The following is a 22851-nucleotide window of genomic DNA, read 5'->3' on the forward strand; positions in this document are numbered from 1 at the left end:
GCGTCCAGGAGCTGACTGGTTATAGCCTCCTAGTGGAGGGTTTTAAGAGACCGGTTGTCCACAGCATAGACATAGAAAGGGCTCTGGGGCGTATGCTCTCAACTTGTCTCAAGTGAGGGCAAACTTCCGCGTTGGTGCCAAGGAAAGTAATGAAAGGAAGGGACGTGAGTCACGTGACTGGACGCCACCTAACGGCGCACTTCCACCCTCAGTGCAATAGAGGGCATGCACATGACTGTCATCATCGTACCTGGAAGTTATGCGGGAACTCCCACTGAGTGGCAAAAAACTACTTTGTCCTTGACAGCCCATTCATCCAAACAAAAGTCCTGTCTGATTGCATTAAACAATGTTAAAATCACCAATATTGCAGCTGTACGAAAAGCTTGAATTATCCTCTTTCTATCTGCAAAGTTTTTGTTTCATAAAAATCTACCATAGAAACGTTATGAGCTACTTTCTGTCAAGTGTCAGAGTTTGGAAGTGCTTGTTTTCAATAACACAACATTTTGCTGCCTCCTGCATTATGTGACATTTAGAAACAGGTGGTACGCAGGACGGTTGAGTGATTTCCAACGAGCGCTTCCAAACTCCAACACTCCTGCTGCTGCTCAATGTTTTGCCACTCAGTCTAGATGAGGGGGGCGTGTCCTAGCTCAACCTATCTCAAACCCTCACCCTAACCCTAACCTCCCACAGAGCCAGGACAATAGCAGAAACACAAAGCCATTTAGATTCAAAATCAGACCATGATCTGATGGCCTGAGGTTGACACTAATGGGCTTGATGGGTGGACTTAATCCCCTCAAAGGTTATCACACTTTAATCATTGACCTCCAGAAACCTACCTCAGAAGTAACTAGATTAAGCCAGACTAAATCTAAATATAAGATTGAGAAACCTTTAGTACATCTAGTAAGACTAAACCTTAATTGCCCAGACTCTTCTTCAACAAAGATGGCGAAAGCAAACATTCTTTGTTCGGTACTCATACAATAGTATGGAGCAAAACACTGAAGTCCTTAAACCAGAAACCTAACCCTAACCTCCCACGGGGCAGCACACCTAAACCTAACCTTAACCCATGTCTAACCAATGACTAGTCTAAACTAAGTATGCACCCCCAAATTACAATATCCCAAATCTCGGCAACTCGCTCACTCACACTCCATCACTCCAGCATGGCGGTGTCATGGTGAAATTGGTGACCTGCCGAAATATGTGACCATCTTGTGGACTTCACACAACTTACATGCAAATACCGCTAGGTTGACCTCTGCTGATAAACAAACTGCAGCGATTTACATTCGGACACTGACATTATGTGAATATCTACACGATTGTCAGCAGGTCACCGATTTCACTGTAACACCATCATGCTGAAGTGACCGAGTGTGAGTCGCAGAGATTTGGGCTATTGAACGATTGAAGTTATTGAACGATTTAACAGCCTGGTTTTAGGAGTGGGTAGCAATTTTTCTTTGTTTTTTTGTTTTCTGATTAGGAGTTTGTGTAATTTTGGGCTTGGCTAAGTTGGGGTAGTTTCTGTTTAGTGTGTGTCTTATTTTTGCTGTCAACCCACCCTCTCAAGCATAAAATAAAAATGCTTTTCATGGATGACCTTCTAGCTAATGGTTAGGAGTTAGGGAGTTGGAGAGATATATATGTCTTCAGAAACATTTGGCAAGACCAGCCCATCTCCTTGTACAGCTGCCATTTTCAAAATTATTTTCTTTTCACAAGTCAGCCAACAAGCCAGTGTGACTCCTTTGCAGACAGGAACATAGACAACGCAAGTTATCAAGCTCATCTCTAATGCGTAGCACTACTGCACCAATAAGAACAAAACTATGTACATAAATAACATACCCTGTAAGAGCAGGGTTGGTGTAACTAAGGGCCGATTCATACTCTATTTTAACGCTGTTTCGGCGCTGTAGTGCCGAAATGATTTCAGCTCGTCAGAAATTTTCAGTAGCACCGAAGAGCCGACTTTAGGACGGTACCCGCCCCCCCCCCCCCCGAACCTCAAATCACATTGTAGGCTCTACAGAGCCGAACCGACTTTTATTCGGCTCTAAAATAGGAGTATGAATCGCGCCTAAGAGTGAGGCTGAAACATATTAAGTATTAAGCACATGAATATTATCAACTGCCATGCAACTTTAACAATTTCAGCCTTGAGCCGTGTGCAAGCAGATTGCATGGCTGTGATTAGCTGGTTAGTATAGTCTAATTATAGACTATTCCAACATGTCCGAAAGCTCTATAGAGTCTGGAACTACAGCTCCCAAGAGCCGAGTAACGGAAGCTCAGACCGGAAAACACAACTGAGTCATAGGAGTGGGAGATTCATGTTATTTGGGGGTGGATAGTTTAACACAGAAAAGTATCATAGAATTAACACCGACAAAACTAGTGAAAGAAGAAATAACGCCGAAAACGAACTAGCCACCTTAGCTTCAACAATCGACACGCTGCTTTGCTTCGACTTCGAGTAGGACTTGTTTTTGCCTCTGCACCAAGTGAGGGCTGGCGTCACATCTCGCATCTGCTTCCGTTCTCCAGACTGTATGACGGAACATTGAAAATTGCGAGAGGCAACGGTCTGGCCACGCGAGACTAGCTGGTTACTAGTGCAGATCCCACAGGCTAATAGTTCTGGTCCATAGCCTTGTATCCCATCCCATAGCCTAGGAGGGAGGATGGCTCTGTATCAGGGGCGGCGGTGGCTCTGGGGTAGAGTGGCTGGATGGTAACTGCAAGGTTGCCTGTTCGAACCTGGGCTCCCCCAGAGTTAGTGTCAAAGTGTCCTTGAGCAAGACACTTGCATGGTTTCTGCCGCCAGTGGTGTGTGAATGTGTATGTGAATGGGTGAATTGATGTAAAGCGCCTTGGATAAAGGCACTATATAAATGCACCATTTAACAATATCAGGGAGCGGCAGCGATAATAGTGACCAGTAACAACAGTACTAGTACACTAACAATAGTACAGGCCTTCACTGCAGCAGACACGGAGTACACACTGTTCTGAGGAACAGAGACTATCCCCTACAGACCACACACACACACACACACACACACACACACACACACACACACACACACACACACACACACACACACACACACACACACACACACACACACACACACACACACACACACACACACACACACACACACACACACACACACACACACACACACACACACACACACAGAGTCTAGGCTGGCTGACCTGCACTTGGCATGGAAATGTCGCGTGTGTTGGTGTGAGAGACACTGTGTGTGTGTGTGTGTGTGTGTGTGTGCAAGAGAGAGAATCCTGTGTGTGTGTGTGTGTGTGTGTGTGTGTGTGTGTGCAAGAGAGAGAATCCTGTGTGTGTGTGTGTGTGGGTGCGGAAGCTCTTAAAAGTTTAATAATGCACCAGGATAGAAGGGAGAGGAGCTGAGATGAGAGGAGAAGACAGGATGAGAGGAGGAGAGGAGAGAGGAAAGAAGACGAGTAGGGAGGGATGTGACCTAGAAAAGCCTGCGGGTGTGTGTGTATGGGGGGTGGGATGTGGGACAGTGGTGTGTGTGTGTGTGGGGGGGGGGGACAGTGGCGGTGGGGGATGGTGGGGGTATCTCTATATCCAGTGCATCCGCCCATAATCGTCATCATCCTCACACACATCTGTCTGGATAAGCTGCATGGCTGTTTACGTTCTCGCTCATTTCTAAACGTTGTGATTCCATATTTGTGACATTTATATAGTGGTGCCACTGTTTAAACAAAGTAAGTGAAAGTGTAGTGTATAGTCAGTATTCAAATCAGTAAAATAAATATGCATGTGTTTTTGTCGTCGTCGTCGTAGTAGCAGTAGTAGTAGTAGTAGTAGTAGTATTTATATTTCATAATTGCAACTTTATAAATTCCTGTAGGGAAGTGACCGCTAAACCCCTTACCCCTAAACTTCTTTGCCTTTTTTTTACTATTTTGCAAAACATTTTTGAATAGTTAAAATGACCAGTCTACAAGCTCACAACGTGTCAATGTAGATTGGCTAGTTGAACTATTCAAAAATGTTTTTCAAAATAGTACAAAAAGGCAAAGAAGTTTAGGGATAAGGGCTTTAGCGGTGACGAAAATGGAGCACATAGGGCCCTATTTTCATATTCAGACATTTTCAAAGAATGTCAAGATGTTTTGAAAATAGCTTATAGGCCATGGGGGTCCCTGGACCCCCCTTTGGGAACCCCATGCACTAGACCACAGGCAGACCATCAGAGTGTACAAATGGAATCAAATGGACTCATAAGGGTCCATTTGGTTTCATTTGTAGGCTACACTCTCGGAGTTATGGTTCCTTAGTAATTATTTATCTGTGGACCCCCTGCCTGGAACCCCCTCAAGAAGCCCTGGGGGTCCCCGGACCCCACTTTGAGAACCAATGATATAGATCAGTGGTTTTCAACCAAATTGACACTTATAGATCTTTAACACTTGAGAGCATAAAATGAAACCAAATGGATCCGTACGGGTCCATTTGGTTTCATTTTACGCGCTCAAGAGTTCAATTATTGTTAAACATCTGCATTATTAATTTACAATATCTCTATAAAATGAGCGAATGTAGAATAACTGTTATTTTGTCTGTTATCTCTCCTAGTGGTACCACATCAATACAGCATGGAATTGTGAACAATATTTTTGGGCCTCAAAGGCTAATTCACATCAAACGGTGGTCCGTGGCGCAAATGCCGAATAAATAATGGACCTTGATATCAAAAGGGTTGAACCTGTACCTCATTGTGTAAGTCTCTCAGTTAAAGACCACTAGAACTGCAAATATAAAATATTGTACCGATGTCGTCGTCCGTACGGTCCATGGGGTCTTTCTCCAGACAGTCCCGGACGATGTCTCGGCTCATCAGGGGGTCCGACGCCCGCTCGATGTCCTCCTCGTCGTCGTCGTCCTCCGAGTCCACGGCCGTCTCCGGCAGCCCGCTGAGGTCCATGTCCCCTGGCTCGTTCTCCGTGGCCTATGGGCGACAAGACAAAGACAACACGGTCAGTCAGCGATCGATGAGGTTGTGGGCTCGGAACGGAAGAGGTTGAGGAGGGGCTTTGAATCCAGGCTGGATGAAGAAGAAACGCAATCCCTCGACCTTTTGGGGAGTAGGACAAGTAGGACAGTAGGACAGTAGGACAAGCGGTCAGTCTCTGCAACATAGCCTCTTCCAATGCTCCCATGCAGCGCCAATGACAACAGCCACCGGTTAATATAGCTACCGTTGAGTTGCCTTTGAGCAAGGCATTATCCCTTCCAATCCGTGTTCAATCGGCATTCTCTGTGGAAATAAGGATTAAAACAAGCACACTGGGGAAGAAAGGCAGAAAAGGGGGTTAGGATAATCAGCCATTCAGGTTGTGCAGGGTTAAAATAATCAGGTTGTGCAGCACAAAGTGTTTTTTTATTACAACATGACCATAATATTCCACGCTCAGCAAAGCAACGAGTTGAACCATTTTAGTGTGATAGATTAGAGATATTCAGTACAGTAGTATGGGAGAGAGACAGGCATCAACGCTGCATACCAAACAGCCAGCTATGCATAGTAACAAGCTAATTAAACACCAGCTTTTCCTGTCCTCTCGCTCCGTTTCTGCCTTCAGCAGGCTGCACAGCTCCCAGCTAGAGCCCGCTTCTTTGAAAGCACCAGACGAAACGCATGGACAGACAGTCGGAGGAGAGAGAGAGAGAGAGAGACACCCATGGGAACACGATGCATGTTTGTCAAGAGTTAAGTGACAGATGGATTTCCTCCGCTTGCATAAAAACAATAACAACACCTTCAAAGACAAAGATCGGGACGTCGCTCCGTCGACCCCACACAACAATCAACGCGCATCAACATGACATCACGCATCAACGTGACATCGCGTGCAACTTCAAACGATTCAATGCACCGACGTTACGACAAAGAACGAGCCTTCCTTCCTACCTGAAAGCGGAGTTCAGCCTCTGCCGTGTTACCGCAAACGGTGGAAAACTTTGCCTTGCCAAACCGCCTGCAGAAGAAGCCCAGGCCGGCACGCATCTTTCATCCCACTGACAGACAGACAAGCGCACTGACAGACAGACAGAGTAGCTCCGTTAGTTTTTATTTCCCGTCCGTCTCCGCTCTGGCCTCGCTCAGAGATGACATCTCCGTCATATGTCCTCCAGTACAAACACCTTCATTAATGTTTCAGAGCCGCCGTCTGAGAGACCAGTCAGAGCCCTCGCTCCTCGCTGCTTCACCCCGGGTGGGTGGGTGGGGACAGACAGCAGGGGCTTGGGCGGGGCGGCTGGGTTTGCGTGTTCGTGTGTGTGTTTGTTCGTGTGTGAGAGAGAGAAGAGTGGGAGATCCTCAGAGACAGAAACGTAGGGAAACGTAGCAAAGCTTATCCGCAACAGAGTCACCCTGTCAGTCACCGACTGACATGGACCCCACACACACACACACACACACACACACACACACACACACACACACACACACACACACACACACACACACACACACACACACACACACACACACACACACACACACACACACACACACACACACAAATATAATTATTTTGGGGGTCCCGCCCTGAAGAGGTTGAGAACGACAGAAGCTGTCTAGACAGAAGCTGTGTTTTCTGCAAAGCGTGAATGCAGGTCTGCTACGCAACAATCTGTTACCTAGTGCTCCGCTACAATGCATTACCTAACCATAACAGAGCTGCTCATACTGTAGTGCTTGTACAGTACTAGAAGTTCCCATCATGCACCTGCAACCCAACATGCATTGCTGTGTGTGCATGCGTTGCTTGCGTGCGCGAGAGTGGCAGTTGATGTTAATATTTCATCATGTCTATTCTTGGATCAATGTCTTCAAAGCCCTCACTTCTGAAGAACTGATTTAATGTTTTATTCAGCGGTAAACCTAGTGACGTGACGGGGTGTCGCAGGGTTCTTGGGTTCACAGTGGTCAATGAGGACAGGGGGGGTTAGACCCCCCCCAAACCTACCCTGTGATGTTGACGGTTTGCTTCCTGAAACAGCCAATGGGGGAGCTGCGTGTATGCCATTTACAACAGAAGATTTCGCAAACCATAGCGTTTTATTGGCCTTTAGGCTGGGGCCGCTTTCCCTTTGGCTGGGTGTTTACATGCATCATTCATGTGGCTGACTGTAGCCAGACCGCTACCGCTAGTTAGCATAACGCAGGCGGCATCGCCCGGTGCTATGCTCTATTATGTGGAAACACAGGATAAATTGTTATTCCATGCATACACCATGGCTGTAGCCACCTCGGACGGCACACTCTGTCGCCACACAGAGTGCACGGCAGGACACTCGCTCACCTAACAGCAAGGCCTTGCTGTCGGCTAGCCTGCCTTGTTGCCGAGTGACGGGGAACACAGGGGACACGGTCACTGTGGGACGACGACATAGTTACACACAGTGTTTATGTACATAAACAAAGTGTAGTGCTTAAAGTGACATGATGATGTCTGCAGACAGGGAAAACAAAAGCTCACTGCTCAAACATTAAGAGCAAACGGCTGGTGGACCACCTACTATTGATGCATACAGAGATATCAGAATCACGAAGGTTCTTAAACACAGTTGATATCGCCAATAAAGTGTACTTATCCTTATCCTTCTCTCTCTATCTCTCTCCCTCTCTCTCTCCCTCCCCTTGCCATCGTGGTGTGGAAAGCTGCACCGCAGCAGCTATCCGTCAACTCAACTGTATTGATGAATTAAAGTTGAATCAAGTGCTTTCTGCCGTTTCTGACCACAAAAACTATTTACGATTTTGGTACCTCCCACTCCCAGCACTGCAAATTGGCTGGTGGCCAGTCCAATGCAACAACCAGAATCAGTGCATGATGTCACATCACATCACAGCATTACAGCCACAAAGCAGTGGGTGAAATCAGTTTTTTATTCATATAACCTAAATGTCTCTCAGCAAGGTTGGTCATCTGCCATGTTGAAAGTGGCACCATGTACATTTGAATACATGTGGATTGCAAGCAGAGTGCTAATAGCAGACACTTTGCCTGGCACTTTAAGACCGACACACCCATGGGCACATAGATGGGAGGGTGCACGTATATATTTGCTACAAGGTGTGCACTGGGCCGTGACTGAAAACTGTGCCAGTTGTAACCAGCAAACCAGACAGAGCTGGGTGTTAAGATAGGGCCCTGTGGCTGTACTGGGCAGCCGTACGGATGTACTGAGACATTCTTCTGTGGTTAATGCTTTTCTTTCTTTATATATTTTGTTATTTAGCTAATAATGAAACTAGAGAGAGAGACTGAGAACTCAGGAGGAAAGGGGTATGGATAAAGTGTGTGTGTCCGTGCGTGCATGCGTGCATAATTGAGGTACTACAGTTTAAGTGATTGTTTGGGTTTAGCACCACAGACTAAAGACTTTGTTAACAGTATGTACACTACAGTATGTCTGCAGGCTCTGCAAACAGCTTCAGCACGCACGTGGACACACAGACACACACACACGGACACACACACACAAATGGAAGCTCTTTAAAATAATCGTTGAGATTAATGCTCCTGTGTACGTGTTGTTCATCACACTCATTTAAAACTGTGCTTAAAAACAAACTGATTCAGATTAATGCTCCTGCACACACACACGCACACACAAACACGCACGCACGCACACGCACACGCACACACACACACACACACACACACACACACACACACACACACACACACACACACACACACACACACACACACACACACACACACACACAGAGAGAGAGAGAGAGAGAGAAATAGGCCCACAGCAGGTGATTGTGGTCTGAGCCAATAGGGAAGGAGCATTGCACTAAGAGGATTAGCAGCGATTGGCTTTGGGGCTCCGACAGTCACGAGACGACGTGTGTGTGTGTGTGTGTGTGTGTGTGTATCTGTGTGTGCGCATGTCTGTGTGTGCGTGTGTCTGTGTGCACGTGTCTGTGTGCACGTGTCTGTGTGTGTGTGTGCACGTGTCTGTGTGTGTGAGAGTGTGTGTGAGTGTGAGTGTGTGTGTGTGTGTGTGTGTGTGTGTGTATGTGTGTGCGCGTGTATGTGTTGGTTGTTCATTTCAGTTTTTTTTCTCTTCCTGGATTGATCTTTTTGTTTTAACAAATCCAAATAGAACATCTTGCAAAGCAGCAACATATCAAGCTAACAACATAAGGCCATAGTACTATAACTAGGCAGCCAGTGCAAGCCTAGTTCATTTGCGATGCGACGAAACCATTGCAGAACATTGCAGAGACAAGTTGCAGTGGTCTGAACTACACCGTTGCAATTAAGAGATTCAACTTGTCCAATCGCAACCAACAAGCTATGCATTTCTGTTCACAGACACACACATGTTGTTCACAAATCTGCCATTGTAATGTTACAGCAACACACACACACACACACACACTTGCACGCACATGCGCACACAAATGCAAACGCAGTCCTTTTTTTGTCGCGCAACCCACCTGCTTGCGAGAGAGGGAGAGATAAAAGAGAGCAAGCAAATGAGACAAAAGAGGGAAAGCCTCTGAAAGGCTATGTTCACACCTAGATGTGGACTGTACGCTGTGTCCAGTTGATATCCCAGAGTGCACCTGGGGGACGACTGGGACACTACTGTTGCTGTGGAAACGGTCACGGATCGGCGCCTGGATGTGGACTGTCCCGTTTTAGAACCACATTTTGGTCATCGGTCTGAACTAGACTATTAACCAACACATTCCCTGCCAGCATTAATTTGTTAATTCACCCGTTAACTGCTGCCATTTTTCAGAAAAACCCTTATTTTGAAGGATCCACCGGAGACGCCAAAAACAGAACCAGATGTATCTAACGGTGTGTGTTGTGACGGACACTAATATATATACTTTGAATTGGAGAGGCCATAGTATTACCGCAACTGTCAGTTCAATGGCTGTAGGCCGTTGAATACAGGCATTTGAAACGAGTGAATGGGCCCGGCAATATTGCTTACGGTACGGTTTATTTCATTGCCTAGCAACCCAATGCTAATGGATGTAGCATTACGACGGCAAGCTATCATGAACCAAAACCACTAGAAAAGGACGGCAGTAAACCACTGAATTGGGCTTGACGCAGATCTGCGTCAAGGGCAGGGAATGTGCTAACTATTTCTGTTAACGTTTTCTTTTATATATAACTTGGGCACAGAGCACCAGTATTATTATTTTCTGCTATAATATCAATTTATAATGACTTATAGTCACTGCTTCCTCTGGTATCAGTCCGTTGATAAGAAGCTTTATGCAAAATCTCAAAACAAACGGGACCTGCAGTAGAATCCAGGGGATAGGTCCTGTGGGCGAGGAGCTACGTTTTAGGGGCAAGGGGTTGGGAGCTCACTATGGGTTATGGGCTAAGACAGTGGTTCCCAAACACTACGTCCCGACGGACACATTTTTATGGGTCCCTTTATTTATTTTGTTTTAATTAATATTAATAATAATAATAATAATAATAATAATAAAAAAACATTCCCAAAAAAGCAAACAAATTCAATTATTTCATTTGTTTTCAAATGTAATTTCATGAATAAATAAAATTTTAAATCTGAGAAATTTCATAAATCAAAAATCCAATGTTATAAGAAAAAGCGAAAATAGCCTATCTACAAGCTCTACAAGCTTGCAGATCGTTCAATTTCACTAGGTTGGGGTCCCAGCTCGGGCAAACGAAATAGTTTAGGAACCACGGGCCTATGGGAGCGGAGCTACATACTAAGCAGGAGCTAAGAGCTATACTAGGGGCCTAGCCTCGCTGGGAGCTACATACTAAGCAGGAGCTAAGAGCTATACTAGGGGCCTAGCCTCGCTGGGAGCTACATACTAAGCAGGAGCTAAGAGCTATACTAGGGGCCTAGCCTCGCTGGGAGCTACATACTAAGCAGGAGCTAAGAGCTATACTAGGGGCCTAGCCTCGCTGGGAGCTTACCTGGTAAATGTCAGACAGGCTGCTGCTTCCAGAGTCGCTGGTGATGCTACATCCTGAATGACTGGAGGAAACGTGGGTCACCTGTGGGTCAGCCAGGTGAAGTCTGCTGAAACACACACACACACACACCGACCAAAGATCCACCAGCACCATACACACCACATCCACTATAGCTTGTTTCCTTAAACTAACCGGCCCCGCAATAATAGCGCCTAGTTCCTGCAAACCTCTTCTCTTCCCACCACAATCAATGAAGACCAAGATTGGCTTTATTAATCCCTGTGGAGGAATACACGTGTGTGCACACACACAGTGCTCATAGACATGCAAATGTGGAGTTCTGGGCTGCCACAGAGGGGTGCCTGGGATTGATTGATTGGTCAGTCAGTCAGTTGCAAACTGTGAGATTTTGAGTGGCTGAAGAATTGACGTTCCGCTTCTATCGTCGGACTAAACTGCTGATCGGTGAGTGATGCACAAACCATTAGGACTCACATCGTTTTAGAGAACAGGAACGACATGACTATGGGCTATATAATGCACACAGAATAACTCTTCCTACTTCCGGGCGTTACCGATGATACTAATGAAGGCTCTGTTCCATTTAGTGCAGTGGTTCTCATACCTTTTAATGGAAAAAGGACCCCATAACTCTTAGAGTGTAGGTCCATTTGGTTCCATTTTTGTACACTCACAGAGTGTACTAACAAGACCCGTACGGGCCATTTGGAACCCACTCAAGGACACCTTGGCTTGCAGAGTCTTTCCAATGAGCCAACATGCACAATAGCAGCACCCTGACTCTGTTTGACCAGAATGGAACAGAGTTCATTAGTATCAGCGGTAACACCTGTGAAGAAAGTAGGGAAGGGGCCCAAGTTCTTTCTAATAATGGCATGTGTGCATAGAGCCCATGCACTCCCACCACCACAAGCTAGAGTGGGTACGAGGAACTGTACATGAAACCAGTCTCTGCACACAACGAGGAAACACCCCCACCAAAGCACAGAGCAGTCAAACAGCATGCATAAACACAGCAGGGAGGGAAACCCCGTTTGGAGAAACACACACCACTACAGACAGTAGAATACTGTGTAGAATATCATAGCATATCGCTAATGAAGCCAACCCAGTTTCATATGGAAATACTACCCTGCATTTCAGTAATCATCATGTCCCCGATCAGGGGAGAGAAGGAACTCCAAAAGTAAAGCTTTATTTATTTATTAGTAAAGCTGAATTTAAATGAGGTGAGATGGGGTACATGAAAGCAACTACACTGGAGAAAGGATTTCATATAAACAACTGCACTATTGATAGCAGCAGGTATTTGAAGAAACCTGGCAGGTTATTCTTCGCAGTATAGCGGTAGTGGTATATTGTTGTATTATTAACTACCATAATTGTAAGCATTATTACTGAAATCATGACCTTATTTTAAATAGAAAGAATAATGTTATTTGTGTTTTCCTGTAATCAATTTCAGGTCACATTTCCGTGCTGCTGATTTGTTTTTCCATTTGAAATGACATACATTCATATCCTGCTAGGACGCCCGCCAAGAGACCAGTTATGAATATAAGCCAAATGACAAATAAAGTAGTTCAAAGGCCAATACAGAATATTCATTTATGAATATTTCAGGGCCAGATATTTTATTTAGAGTCTGGAGGCAGGGTCACTCAGCTCCACCTCTTTGACTGTGACACATTATCAATATTACATTTAACGCCTACAAAAAAAGTCAAAGCCACTTGATTAAAGCAGTCCACTTTGTGCGAGTGTGAGATATGACAGTCAAGAGTGTGTGGACGTGTGAAGTGCAACCACTTAAAATGTAAAGGGACTCTGGAACAAAAAGCACACCACGGTAAACTAATGGCAATTCTTACACCGTCTGAGTTGGAAGAGCAATCACACAAAATGCAACAATCTGAATTCTGAAGAGGTGACAGTGAGCTGTCCAAGAACCTTTTGCCCCTCCAATGCATGGCTTTAGAAGGCTTACGTCATAAGGCAGCCAAGTCTATGGATTTTTGTTTTGTTTAGAGCACTTACGACGCAAATCGTTTGCAGGCCAAGTATATGGATTTTAATGTTTGTTTAGAGCACTATGTGGCGACGTAAGTCGTCATGTGGTTGATATAAATACAGTGGGCGCCCCTCACTTCACACAAGTGTGATTTTTATATTTTGTCTTTATTGACACAGCAAGTACTAGAGCTGAGAGGGACACAGTGTAGGAGAGACAGACACTAGAAAAGCTGAGAGGGAGACAGTGTAGGAGAGACAGTAGGCGAGCTGAGAGGGACACAGTGTAGGAGAGACAGACATTAGGAATGCTGAGAGGGAGACAGTGTAGGAGAGACAGATACTAGAAAAGATGAGAGGGACAAATTGTAGGAGAGACAGACACTAGGAAAGCTGAGAGGGACACAGTGTAGGAGAGACAGACACTAAAAAAGCTGAGAGGGACACAGTGTAGGAGAGACAGACACTAGGAAAGCTGAGAGGGACACAGTGTAGGAGAGACAGACACTAGAAAAGCTGAGAGGGACACAGTGTAGGAGAGACAGACACTAGGAAAGCTGAGAGGGACACAGTGTAGGAGAGACAGACACTAGGAAAGCTGAGAGGGACACAGTGTAGGAGAGACAGTAGGCGAGCTGAGAGGGACACAGTGTAGGAGAGACAGACACTAGGAAAGCTGAGAGGGACACAGTGTAGGAGAGACAGTAGGCGAGCTGAGAGGGACACAGTGTAGGAGAGACAGACACTAGGAAAGCTGAGAGGGAGACAGTGTAGGAGAGACAGACACTAGGAAAGTTGAGAGTGAGACAGTAGGATATCTATAAGAGGGAGACGTAGGAGAGACAGACAGCAGCAAAGACCATGAGAGTGATACAGTATAGGAGAGACAGACAGTAGGAAAGCTGAGAGGGAGACAGTATAGGAGAGACACGACTGAAAGCTTTGGTGGGATTTAATTCCCGACTCACATAACAAAACTGAACAAACATAGATGTATTGTAGAGCCAGTAAAACATGCATTTTACATCAGTGAAACATAAAGATTTATCTTAAAACTTCTGTGCCTGATGCTGCTTGTGATTGTGGAGGACCCGAGTTTGACTTGGACTCACGTCATGTATCTTGCACATTATGCACTCTCCTTGCGCCAGGTTTCCTGTCCCTCTACACGCTCCCATGTAAATATACAAAAATAAATTAAAAAATCACACCTGTGTGAAGTGAGGGGCGCTCTTATCATCGTACATCATCATGACGTAAAATAGACACTATGTCAATTTGCTCAGACACTATGACGTAAAATTGTCCATTCATTGTCAATGGGAATTTGTGTAGGACAATGTTTGTACACACACACACACACACACACACACACACACACACACACACACACACACACACACACACACACACACACACACACACACACACACACACACACACACACACACACACACACACACACACACACACACACACACACACCTGGATATAGGAGGGGCTCAAAAAAAATTTATCTTAAAGCTAAAGCAATTAGCCTAATAAAATGACAAACATGTTGAAAGCTTTGAGTAAAAGAAAAACCCAAAAACAAGCCACTACTGTATGTAGCCTGGCCTACACCATGTTTTGGAACCAGTATGTTGAGACCTGAAAGTGGGTCACAAGATCTCCTGACAGGGAACTGGTAGAGGAATATCCATATAAATATTAAATACTTTGTGTATTCTGTCCAATCCAAACCAATTCATTTATAAAGTACATGTTGCTCTGGAGAGGGAAGTCTGGAGCACTCTGGTGGAGCTGTTGCCCCCGCGACCCGACTACGGATAAGCGGTTGAAGATGGATGGATGGATGGATAAACACAAGGTTTCCAGAGTGCTGCACAATACATACAAACAATCAGGAGATGTAAAGAAGAACGACAGAATGCAATCAGACTAATTGATCATTTCTATAGTCTGGTTGCCCTGTTGGGGAAAACACACTAATTAAATTATCATGTCGACATCTCTGACACCAACTCACCATTAGAACTGTAAATCACACCTTTATTGTGTTAAAAGGGGGCTGGTCACAGCCATAAGGGGCTGGTCATAAAGGGGGCTGGTCACAGCCATAATGTCAAACGGGGTCATTTACCTCCTACCACGTGTCACTGAATTAGCCCCCAGAGGACTCTAAAGTGACATCCGACAACCCCCATTCCCAGATTGGAGTTAAAATAAGCATATTTTCCACTGATAAGCCTGGAAATAGGTGGGAAATGTCACTCTGATGATTGAGTAAGGAACGCCTGTGGCTACATTTGCAATTAAATGGATTCGAGCCATCATCTCTCTCTCCAAACGAACTTGCACAGGGAAAACCCTCCATTATCACAGACTGTGAAGCACTCATCTGCTCTGCTGTTTAATTACAGAGTGTTGGAGCTGGGAACCGACCAGTTATGCAGCTGGAATTAACACCACAGTCTATGGGAAACTAGCTTTGAAATGACTCCTCTGAATTCATCAACTGCAGCCAACGATGGGAAGTTATTTAAAAGAAGAAAAAAATAAGCACTTGGAAACAGGATTGCAGCAGGGAATTGGCTTTTCAGAGGTGTAACAAGTTATTCAGAGCTGCCAACGAGCTTCACACACACTTAACAGGAATGGGTGTCAAAATATATCGTTCCACGCAATGTTAAAGCGTGACTATGTGGGGCGCCCGCTGGCCTAGCGGTCCAGGCACATACCACATATAGGCGCATGCCTTTGCTGCGTGTCATTCCCAGTCTCTCTCTTCTCGTTTCTGGTCTATCTCCACTGTGTCCTATCAATAAAGGCAGAACAGCCCAAAACATATCTTCAAAAAAAGAAATAAAAATAAAAACGTGACTATGTGCATCATCGAGACGTCCTGCTCTATCACACGCTACTTTTTCATTTCATTTATTTGTTGCTGGTGAAAGTGTAAACTTAACATAATCACAGTTAGTCAAATCCGACTCCACTCTTGCATGTCTCTCCTCCCTTAGATTCTCTAAACTGATCTATCCAAGCATAAAAATGTCAACAACAAAAAAGTGTCTTTACAATGCTGCTACAAACCCACTCCAGAAAGGACCGTAGGAAATGTTTCCACTTAGAATCTTTTTTAGGGGCCCGTGAATGAAGCGAGCTACAGAGCCCTTTTAGGCAGGACAGTGCCGGTGTCCAGCGGTGTTTGTGGAGGTGTGATGTGATTAGACTGTGTCAAAAAATATTCCCTTCATCTTTAATTATCTGGATGGCTGCACCAGCCAAAATGGCCGCCTGGAGGATCGGTGGGGAGGGGGGGGGGGTTCAGCCTGAGGGCGGGTGGTCCCCCCCCTCCCCCCATCTCCTCGTGTGATCAAACTCACTCTCATCGCCTTTGGCCCACTCCTACATTATGACTGGCTGGACAGTCTATTGCGTTAGTGGTGATGCATATCTCTGTCTGAAAGCACTCTCTGAGCAAATCTTATTGTGTTTCACTTCACACTGATGGCCGCTGAGACAAAGACTGATTAAGGCTTGGTGTGTTGTCGCGGTGTGATATACACCTCAGAACGGCCGTAATGTCTGTTTCCCCAAGTCAGCTGTCAATCTAGGTTATTTTTCTTCAAATTTCTTACAACCCACGTTGTACTTGCCACTAGCCACTATAGCCTCGACGACCTTACAGGCGTATGCTAAACGTATGTATTTTAGATAGAATTGTATATAGATTTGGCAGTCTATAGTGTATACTAACAATATATTCTACTGTTAGACAGATGTTACGTCCTTAGCTTGCTTATGATTCATGATGTCAATTTCTATGCATTTGATGTATTACCATGTTGTTCTTGCTTACTGTAAGTCGCTAAATTGTACATTGTAATTGTCATGTGCTGTCATAGGCGTGCTGGTTTTAACACGTTTAGTGCTTGATGTCTGGGTTTTCAGCTTCATTCTTACATTCTAACGTTATATTTCATGCAATTCCCGCCAAAGTATAACATCAAAAACATTTTTATTTATTTTTTAAATCTTTCTGTAATTCTTTCTTTTTAGTGAACAATCCTGGTGATTCTGTATATATGTAGACACGCTGTGCAGTAAGTTAACACACTGCACTGTGGGTAATTAAAGGGAAACGCCGCTATGGGGAAGGGGAAGTCTGTCAATAATGTCAGTCCAACCCGATATTGGAGAGGTCTGCATGTCAATATCAATAACCAGCTACAACCACCATGTAATGTCCCATCAACCCCGCCTCCTGGCAAGAGGGGGGAGGGACAGGGGGAGGAGTAGATAATAAGGATGACAAAGATGTAGTCCTCTCTCTCTCTCTCTCTCTCTCCACCATATTTAGGTCATCCGTCTGCCAGTCAATAAAGCACTAGGGTGCATCCGGTACTGTGGTGCCACTGCCGACCCCTCCGATGCGTTGGCATGTTTGAGCCTTACACCAATATGGACGTCACAAACACATTAACGCCACGCTATCGTTAAGCTGCTCTAGATCGGCAGCGGGGTGGGGTCAGTAGCCGTTAGTCCATCAAGCCCTATGACCGTGATGACTTATGTACAGTGTTATGTACTTAATATGCATTTAATATATGAACTACAGTAGAGCAAATGCAGTGTGGTTAGCCGTCCCAACGTCACGCAGGCCCGCTGCAGTACTACTCCGTTCTTCCGTGGAATCATGAGAATCGATTGAAATTAAAAGATACGAATACTTTAATATAAAATAAATAATAATAATGCCAGGCCCAAATTATTTACGATCAGCTGTCATGTGGGGATTAAGCGTGGATGTAAACGCAACGGGCAAAGCTCAACTCGCATCAGAGCAGATGTGGTGCTCCTCAGATGACACAGTCGACCTAATGGCCTACATTACTGGGCGGTTCTCTCTCCCTCTATCTCGCTCCCTCTCTCTCTCTGCTGTATGCTGGAGCTGTGCTAAGGTATACTGTAAGATAATATTCAACGTCATGATGTACAAAAAAAACAGGGTGGGGCAGTCTCTCTCGACTCTCGACCATATACAGATGTCGAAACTTGCCTGATGTAGTTTGGGCTGCCTTGTTGAGTGCAGACTAGCACATTGTTGGAAGTTGATAAATAAAATAAAACAAACGGCACGCTGTACGGTTTGTAGTACCTCAGTGACTCTCAATCTTTTCAACCACATGACGAACCCTATTCTGGGGGTGAAACTTTGGCAAAAATAGCCGCTCACAAGTTCACAACTTGTCGTAACTCCCGGTTACAGGTCCATTTGGAGACCCCTGGAACGCCCTCAGGGAACGCTGGGGGGTCCCCCGACCCCCTGCCGAGAAGCAGTGGGCTCGCTCAGCATGGCTGCTGGCCATGGCCCGACTGTCACCAGAGAGAGGGAACATCAGGCCTGTTTAATGGGACACGGTGCAGAAAGGCTCTAATCTCTTGATCCAGCAGGATCAGGAGGATGAGAAAGCCATGTTCTGGCCAAATCTGTGGGATAACGCTGTCTCTCCCGACCCAAGCCAAAACCCCTCTCCCTCTCCCTCATTTTCAAATCAGAGGGGCTTTATTGGCATGCATGGGGAAACCCACGTTTACGTTGCCAAAAATGAGTGTGAAATAAAATGAATTCTCACAAAAACTAAAAAATGTACGTATATGTATATGATGCAAACACAACATAGAACTCGTTCTCTCCCTCTCTCTCTCTCTCTGACTCTCTCTCTTATATGTAGGCACAGTTGGCAAAGCTTCAGAAATAGGACACTCAGCTGCTTGAGTTTAGTATTTGGCTCCCTATAATATTTTAAATACTGTAATTAACATTTTAAATTGGAGAACAGCACATCTTATTCTTTATGCTTGAAATGTCAAAATATTTGGCAACAATGAATACTAACTTTGGCTTAGTTTGAATCAAATTCAAGTTTGTCCCACGTTCAACTAGAGATTCGGCACAGGGGACACTCTTATGCTTTGGCTGCTCAGAAGATAGCTTTTATCTAAGAAAATGGGACTTTTACTTAAAAATTGGCCCGTGACCCAGTGTTTGGGAAACAGTGTACTATCCTATATGAGAAGATTGTGCAGGTAGTGGTACAACATCATATCGTGCATAAAATGTCTGATGAAGAGCATTTAACCCATTTAGAACTTAAGTTCGATTCTACAAATGTCTTCTAAACAGTTTTCTGAAAAAACCTATGTTTCTATGTCAGTGGTGCTCAACCTTTTTCATGTCAAGGACCCCCAGAATTGTCTGTATTTGGCTGTGGACTCCTATCTCAAAATGTTGTTCCAGGGACCAAGCTCGTAGCGCGGCACTCGGTGCCGTGCTATGATCTTGTAGATCTGCTATTTTTCAACAGGTAAAGTTTAAAATAATGGTTAAAGTGGTTAAAAGCTATGAGGCGACACCGATGCGGCGTGGGTTTAAGGGACAATAGAAGTCAAAGGAAGGTAGAACATCTGCTAGTCTTATTTCTGAAGAGAGACAGGTGTGACATCTTCACAGTTTAGCTGCTACATGGAACAACACCCAGCGGCGATGTGTCAGCTCTTGCATTATACATTTCCGAGCGCTTTCTACACGCCAATTATTTATACGTTTGTACCTTTGTTATGGGCCAATTATTTATACGTCTGTAAGTGTGCCAGCGATGGTGTCGCACGACAACCGATGAAGGTATTGTCAACTGAAAGGAAGCAAAGGGATGGGGGAAATTACTGTTGAGTGCAGCAGCCAATGGCATATGAGCCTTCTGTATGATGTCATCATAACTAGATATAGATATTATGGGGGTTGGGGTTCCTGCTCAGACAAACGTCTATTCTGCCATTAATATGTTAAAATGTATTTTTTTTAAAGAAATAAAGAAGGTTATATGGAGAGAGAGAGAGAGAGAGAGAGAGAGAGAGAGAGAGAGAGAGAGAGAGAGAGAGAGAGAGAGAGAGCGAGAGAGAGCATAGACTTTAACAATGATGTATGTGCTCCAAAGTCCAGGATCTGTCTATCATAGTGAGTTACAGCAGTGTGTGTGTGTGTGTGCGTGTGCGTGTGCGTGTGTGTGTGTGTGTGAGTGAGTGAGTGAGAGACAGCGGATCAATTAATTTACAGTTCACGTGCAGATCAAGCTCACGGCTCTGGCCTCCTCCAGCACCATGGACAGCACTGAGCCAGCGCGCGCGCGCGCGCACACACACACACACACACACACACACACACACACAGAGATAGATAAAAATCAGATCCATTACTCTTTCTTGTGGCTTATTTTTCGAAGCAAACAACACGGACGAAGGTTTAGCGCGACGCTATACAATCAAATAAATGTTGTCACGTTAAATGCGTCGTAAAAGTTAATGAGGGCGCCGACACCGACGGCTCGTAAAACACACCCTCTCCCCTTGTAGCCATGCACGCCACACGCCACACACACACACACACACGCTAGAATAGATTGAGAATTCTGAATGAGAACGTATATGATAAATACGGCCGCCATGTGCTTGCTGACACAGACGCACATGCACAGTCACACACATGTGTGTGCGTGCCGCGTTGCACGCGCGCGTCAGTGAGAGAAATGCACGTTAAGAAGAGATGACCCGCACCTGAAACAAATGATGCACATGATGAACCGCTGCACAGTGCACGTCCATTCCACTACTATATCATCGTAGGCATGAAGGCTACATAACGATCAGCTATTATTATTTATCGCTGTCAGCTGTGTGCTCTGTCTGTGTGCCTCGATAGATAGATAGACTGCACTCACCGGGGCTTTGGTATCGGTGTGGTGGTGGTGGTGGTGGTGGCTCTGAACTCCATGACCGTCTGAGGCCGTTAATGGTTTCATAATGTTACAAGAATATTCAGCGGGCTGTTATAATAATCCAACATCCTGGATGGCAGCTATACAACACCACCCCCGTCCTCCTCTCCTCTCCTCCCACAACCAGTCAGACCTCCATATCTCCTCTCCTCTCCTTCTCCCTAAATAATGTCTCTCCTCTTCGCCGCCCCTCTCCGCCCTGCAGGGCCGATATACTGTCTCGATAAACGCGACCGGTTTGTTCAATGCGTTTTTAATCCCCGCCGTGCAGCGTTTATATTATATTCCGTCCACTCCACTGATTCCAGATGATCGCCGACGTGTGCACAGTCAGTCTGTGCCACCAGTCTGTGCACAGACAGACAAGTCGCTGCCTTCCGCTGCTAGCTCACTGCCTGCTTGTCAAGGCAGCAAGAGCGTCGATTTTGATATTTAAAGATGCGGAGGAGCAGGAAGAAAGATTCCAAAAAAGAGAGAGCGAGAGACACACAGAGAGAGAGAGAGAGAGAGAGCTCGGATCTTCTCCGTGTGAACAGACAGAGCAACGCCTCTCCCCTCCTCGACTCTCCCCTGACTAGGATCGGTATCACATGTCCGGAATTAAAAAAAATAAAAGATGCAGGAACAAGTAGAAACATAGATGACAAAAATGGCTGACAGTACTTTCACTCACATTCAATATACAAGCGCTCTGTCTCCACTCTACTCGTCTCGTACTCGGAGGAGTATCCCTCCCCCGCACCCCTCCCTCTTTCTGTTTTCACCACTCCCCCTCCTCCTCCCCCGAGTGTGTGTGTGTGTGTGTCTGTGTTTAGCACTGATTATAATCAGGCTTTGCTTTGTTAACTCGGTCAGTGTTAGTGTGTGTGTATCTGTGTGTGTATCGTTCTCTCTGTGTGTGTGTTCAGCAGAGAGAGATTGATAGAAAATTAATATAACCTTTTATGTTATAGTTACAATAACTTGTATCAGTCCTGCCAATGAAGGAGATCTGAACTGAACTGAACTCTGAGAGAGACACACACGGCCTATAGCTGGCTGAGACGTAGAAGAATACATGGGAGAGGAAAGGAGGTAGAGATGAAGGGAGGAGGTGGAGGAGGAGGAGGCAGAGATGAAGGGAGGAGGTGGAGGAGGAGGCAGAGATGAAGGGAGGAGGTGGAGGAGGAGGAGGCAGAGATGAAGGGAGGAGGTGGAGGAGGAGGAGGCAGAGATGAAGGGAGGAGGTGGAGGAGGCAGAGATGAAGGGAGGAGGTGGAGGAGGCAGAGATGAAGGGAGGAGGTGGAGGAGGCAGAGATGAAGGGAGGAGGTGGAGGAGGAGGAGGCAGAGATGAAGGGAGGAGGTGGAGGAGGAGGCAGAGATGAAGGGAGGAGAAGAGGAGGTGGAGGCAGAGATGAACGAGGAGAAGAGGAGGTGGAGGCAGAGATGAAGGAGGAGAAGAGGAGGTGGAGGCAGAGATGAAGGGAGGAGGTGGAGGTGGAGGAGGAGGCAGAGATGAAGGGAGGAGAAGAGGAGGTGGAGGCAGAGATGAAGGAGGAGAAGAGGAGGTGGAGGCAGAGATGAAGGAGGAGAAGAGGAGGTGGAGGCAGAGATGAAGTAGGATAAGAGGAGGTGGAGGCAGAGATGAAGGAGGAGAAGAGGAGGTGGAGGAGGCAGAGATGAAGGGAGGAGAAGAGGAGGTGGAGGCAGAGATGAAGGAGGAGAAGAGGAGGTGGAGGCAGAGATGAAGGAGGAGAAGAGGAGGTGGATGAGGAGGCAGAGATGAAGGGAGGAGAAGAGGAGGTGGATGAGGAGGCAGAGATGAAGGGAGGAGAAGAGGAGGTGGAGGAGGAGGCAGAGATGAAGGGAGGAGAAGAGGAGGTGGAGGAGGAGGCAGAGATGAAGGGAGGAGAAGAGGAGGTGGAGGAAGCAGAGATGAAGGGAAGAGAAGAGGAGGTGGAGGAGGA

At 45.8% G+C, this 22851-nt stretch overlaps 1 protein-coding gene across 2 annotated transcripts in view; it reads right to left on the reverse strand.

The window, feature by feature from the left end:
• rapgef2b (Rap guanine nucleotide exchange factor 2b) overlaps nt 1-11137 on the reverse strand; it is a 51761-nt gene extending 40624 nt beyond the window's left edge. For both annotated transcript variants that reach the window (XM_079508034.1, XM_079508033.1), the window contains exons 1-2: nt 11032-11137; nt 4853-5030 (exon numbers count right to left, since the gene is read on the reverse strand). In XM_079508034.1, the coding sequence (XP_079364160.1) occupies nt 4853-5006 (154 nt within the window). In that variant the 5' untranslated portion in view covers nt 5007-5030; nt 11032-11137. The remainder of the gene's footprint in view (nt 1-4852; nt 5031-11031) is intronic.
• Nucleotides 11138-22851: the final 11714 nt, after the last annotated feature.

Source organism: Electrona antarctica (genome assembly GCF_951216825.1).
Source record: "Electrona antarctica genome assembly, chromosome: 1".
Taxonomy (NCBI): domain Eukaryota; kingdom Metazoa; phylum Chordata; class Actinopteri; order Myctophiformes; family Myctophidae; genus Electrona; species Electrona antarctica.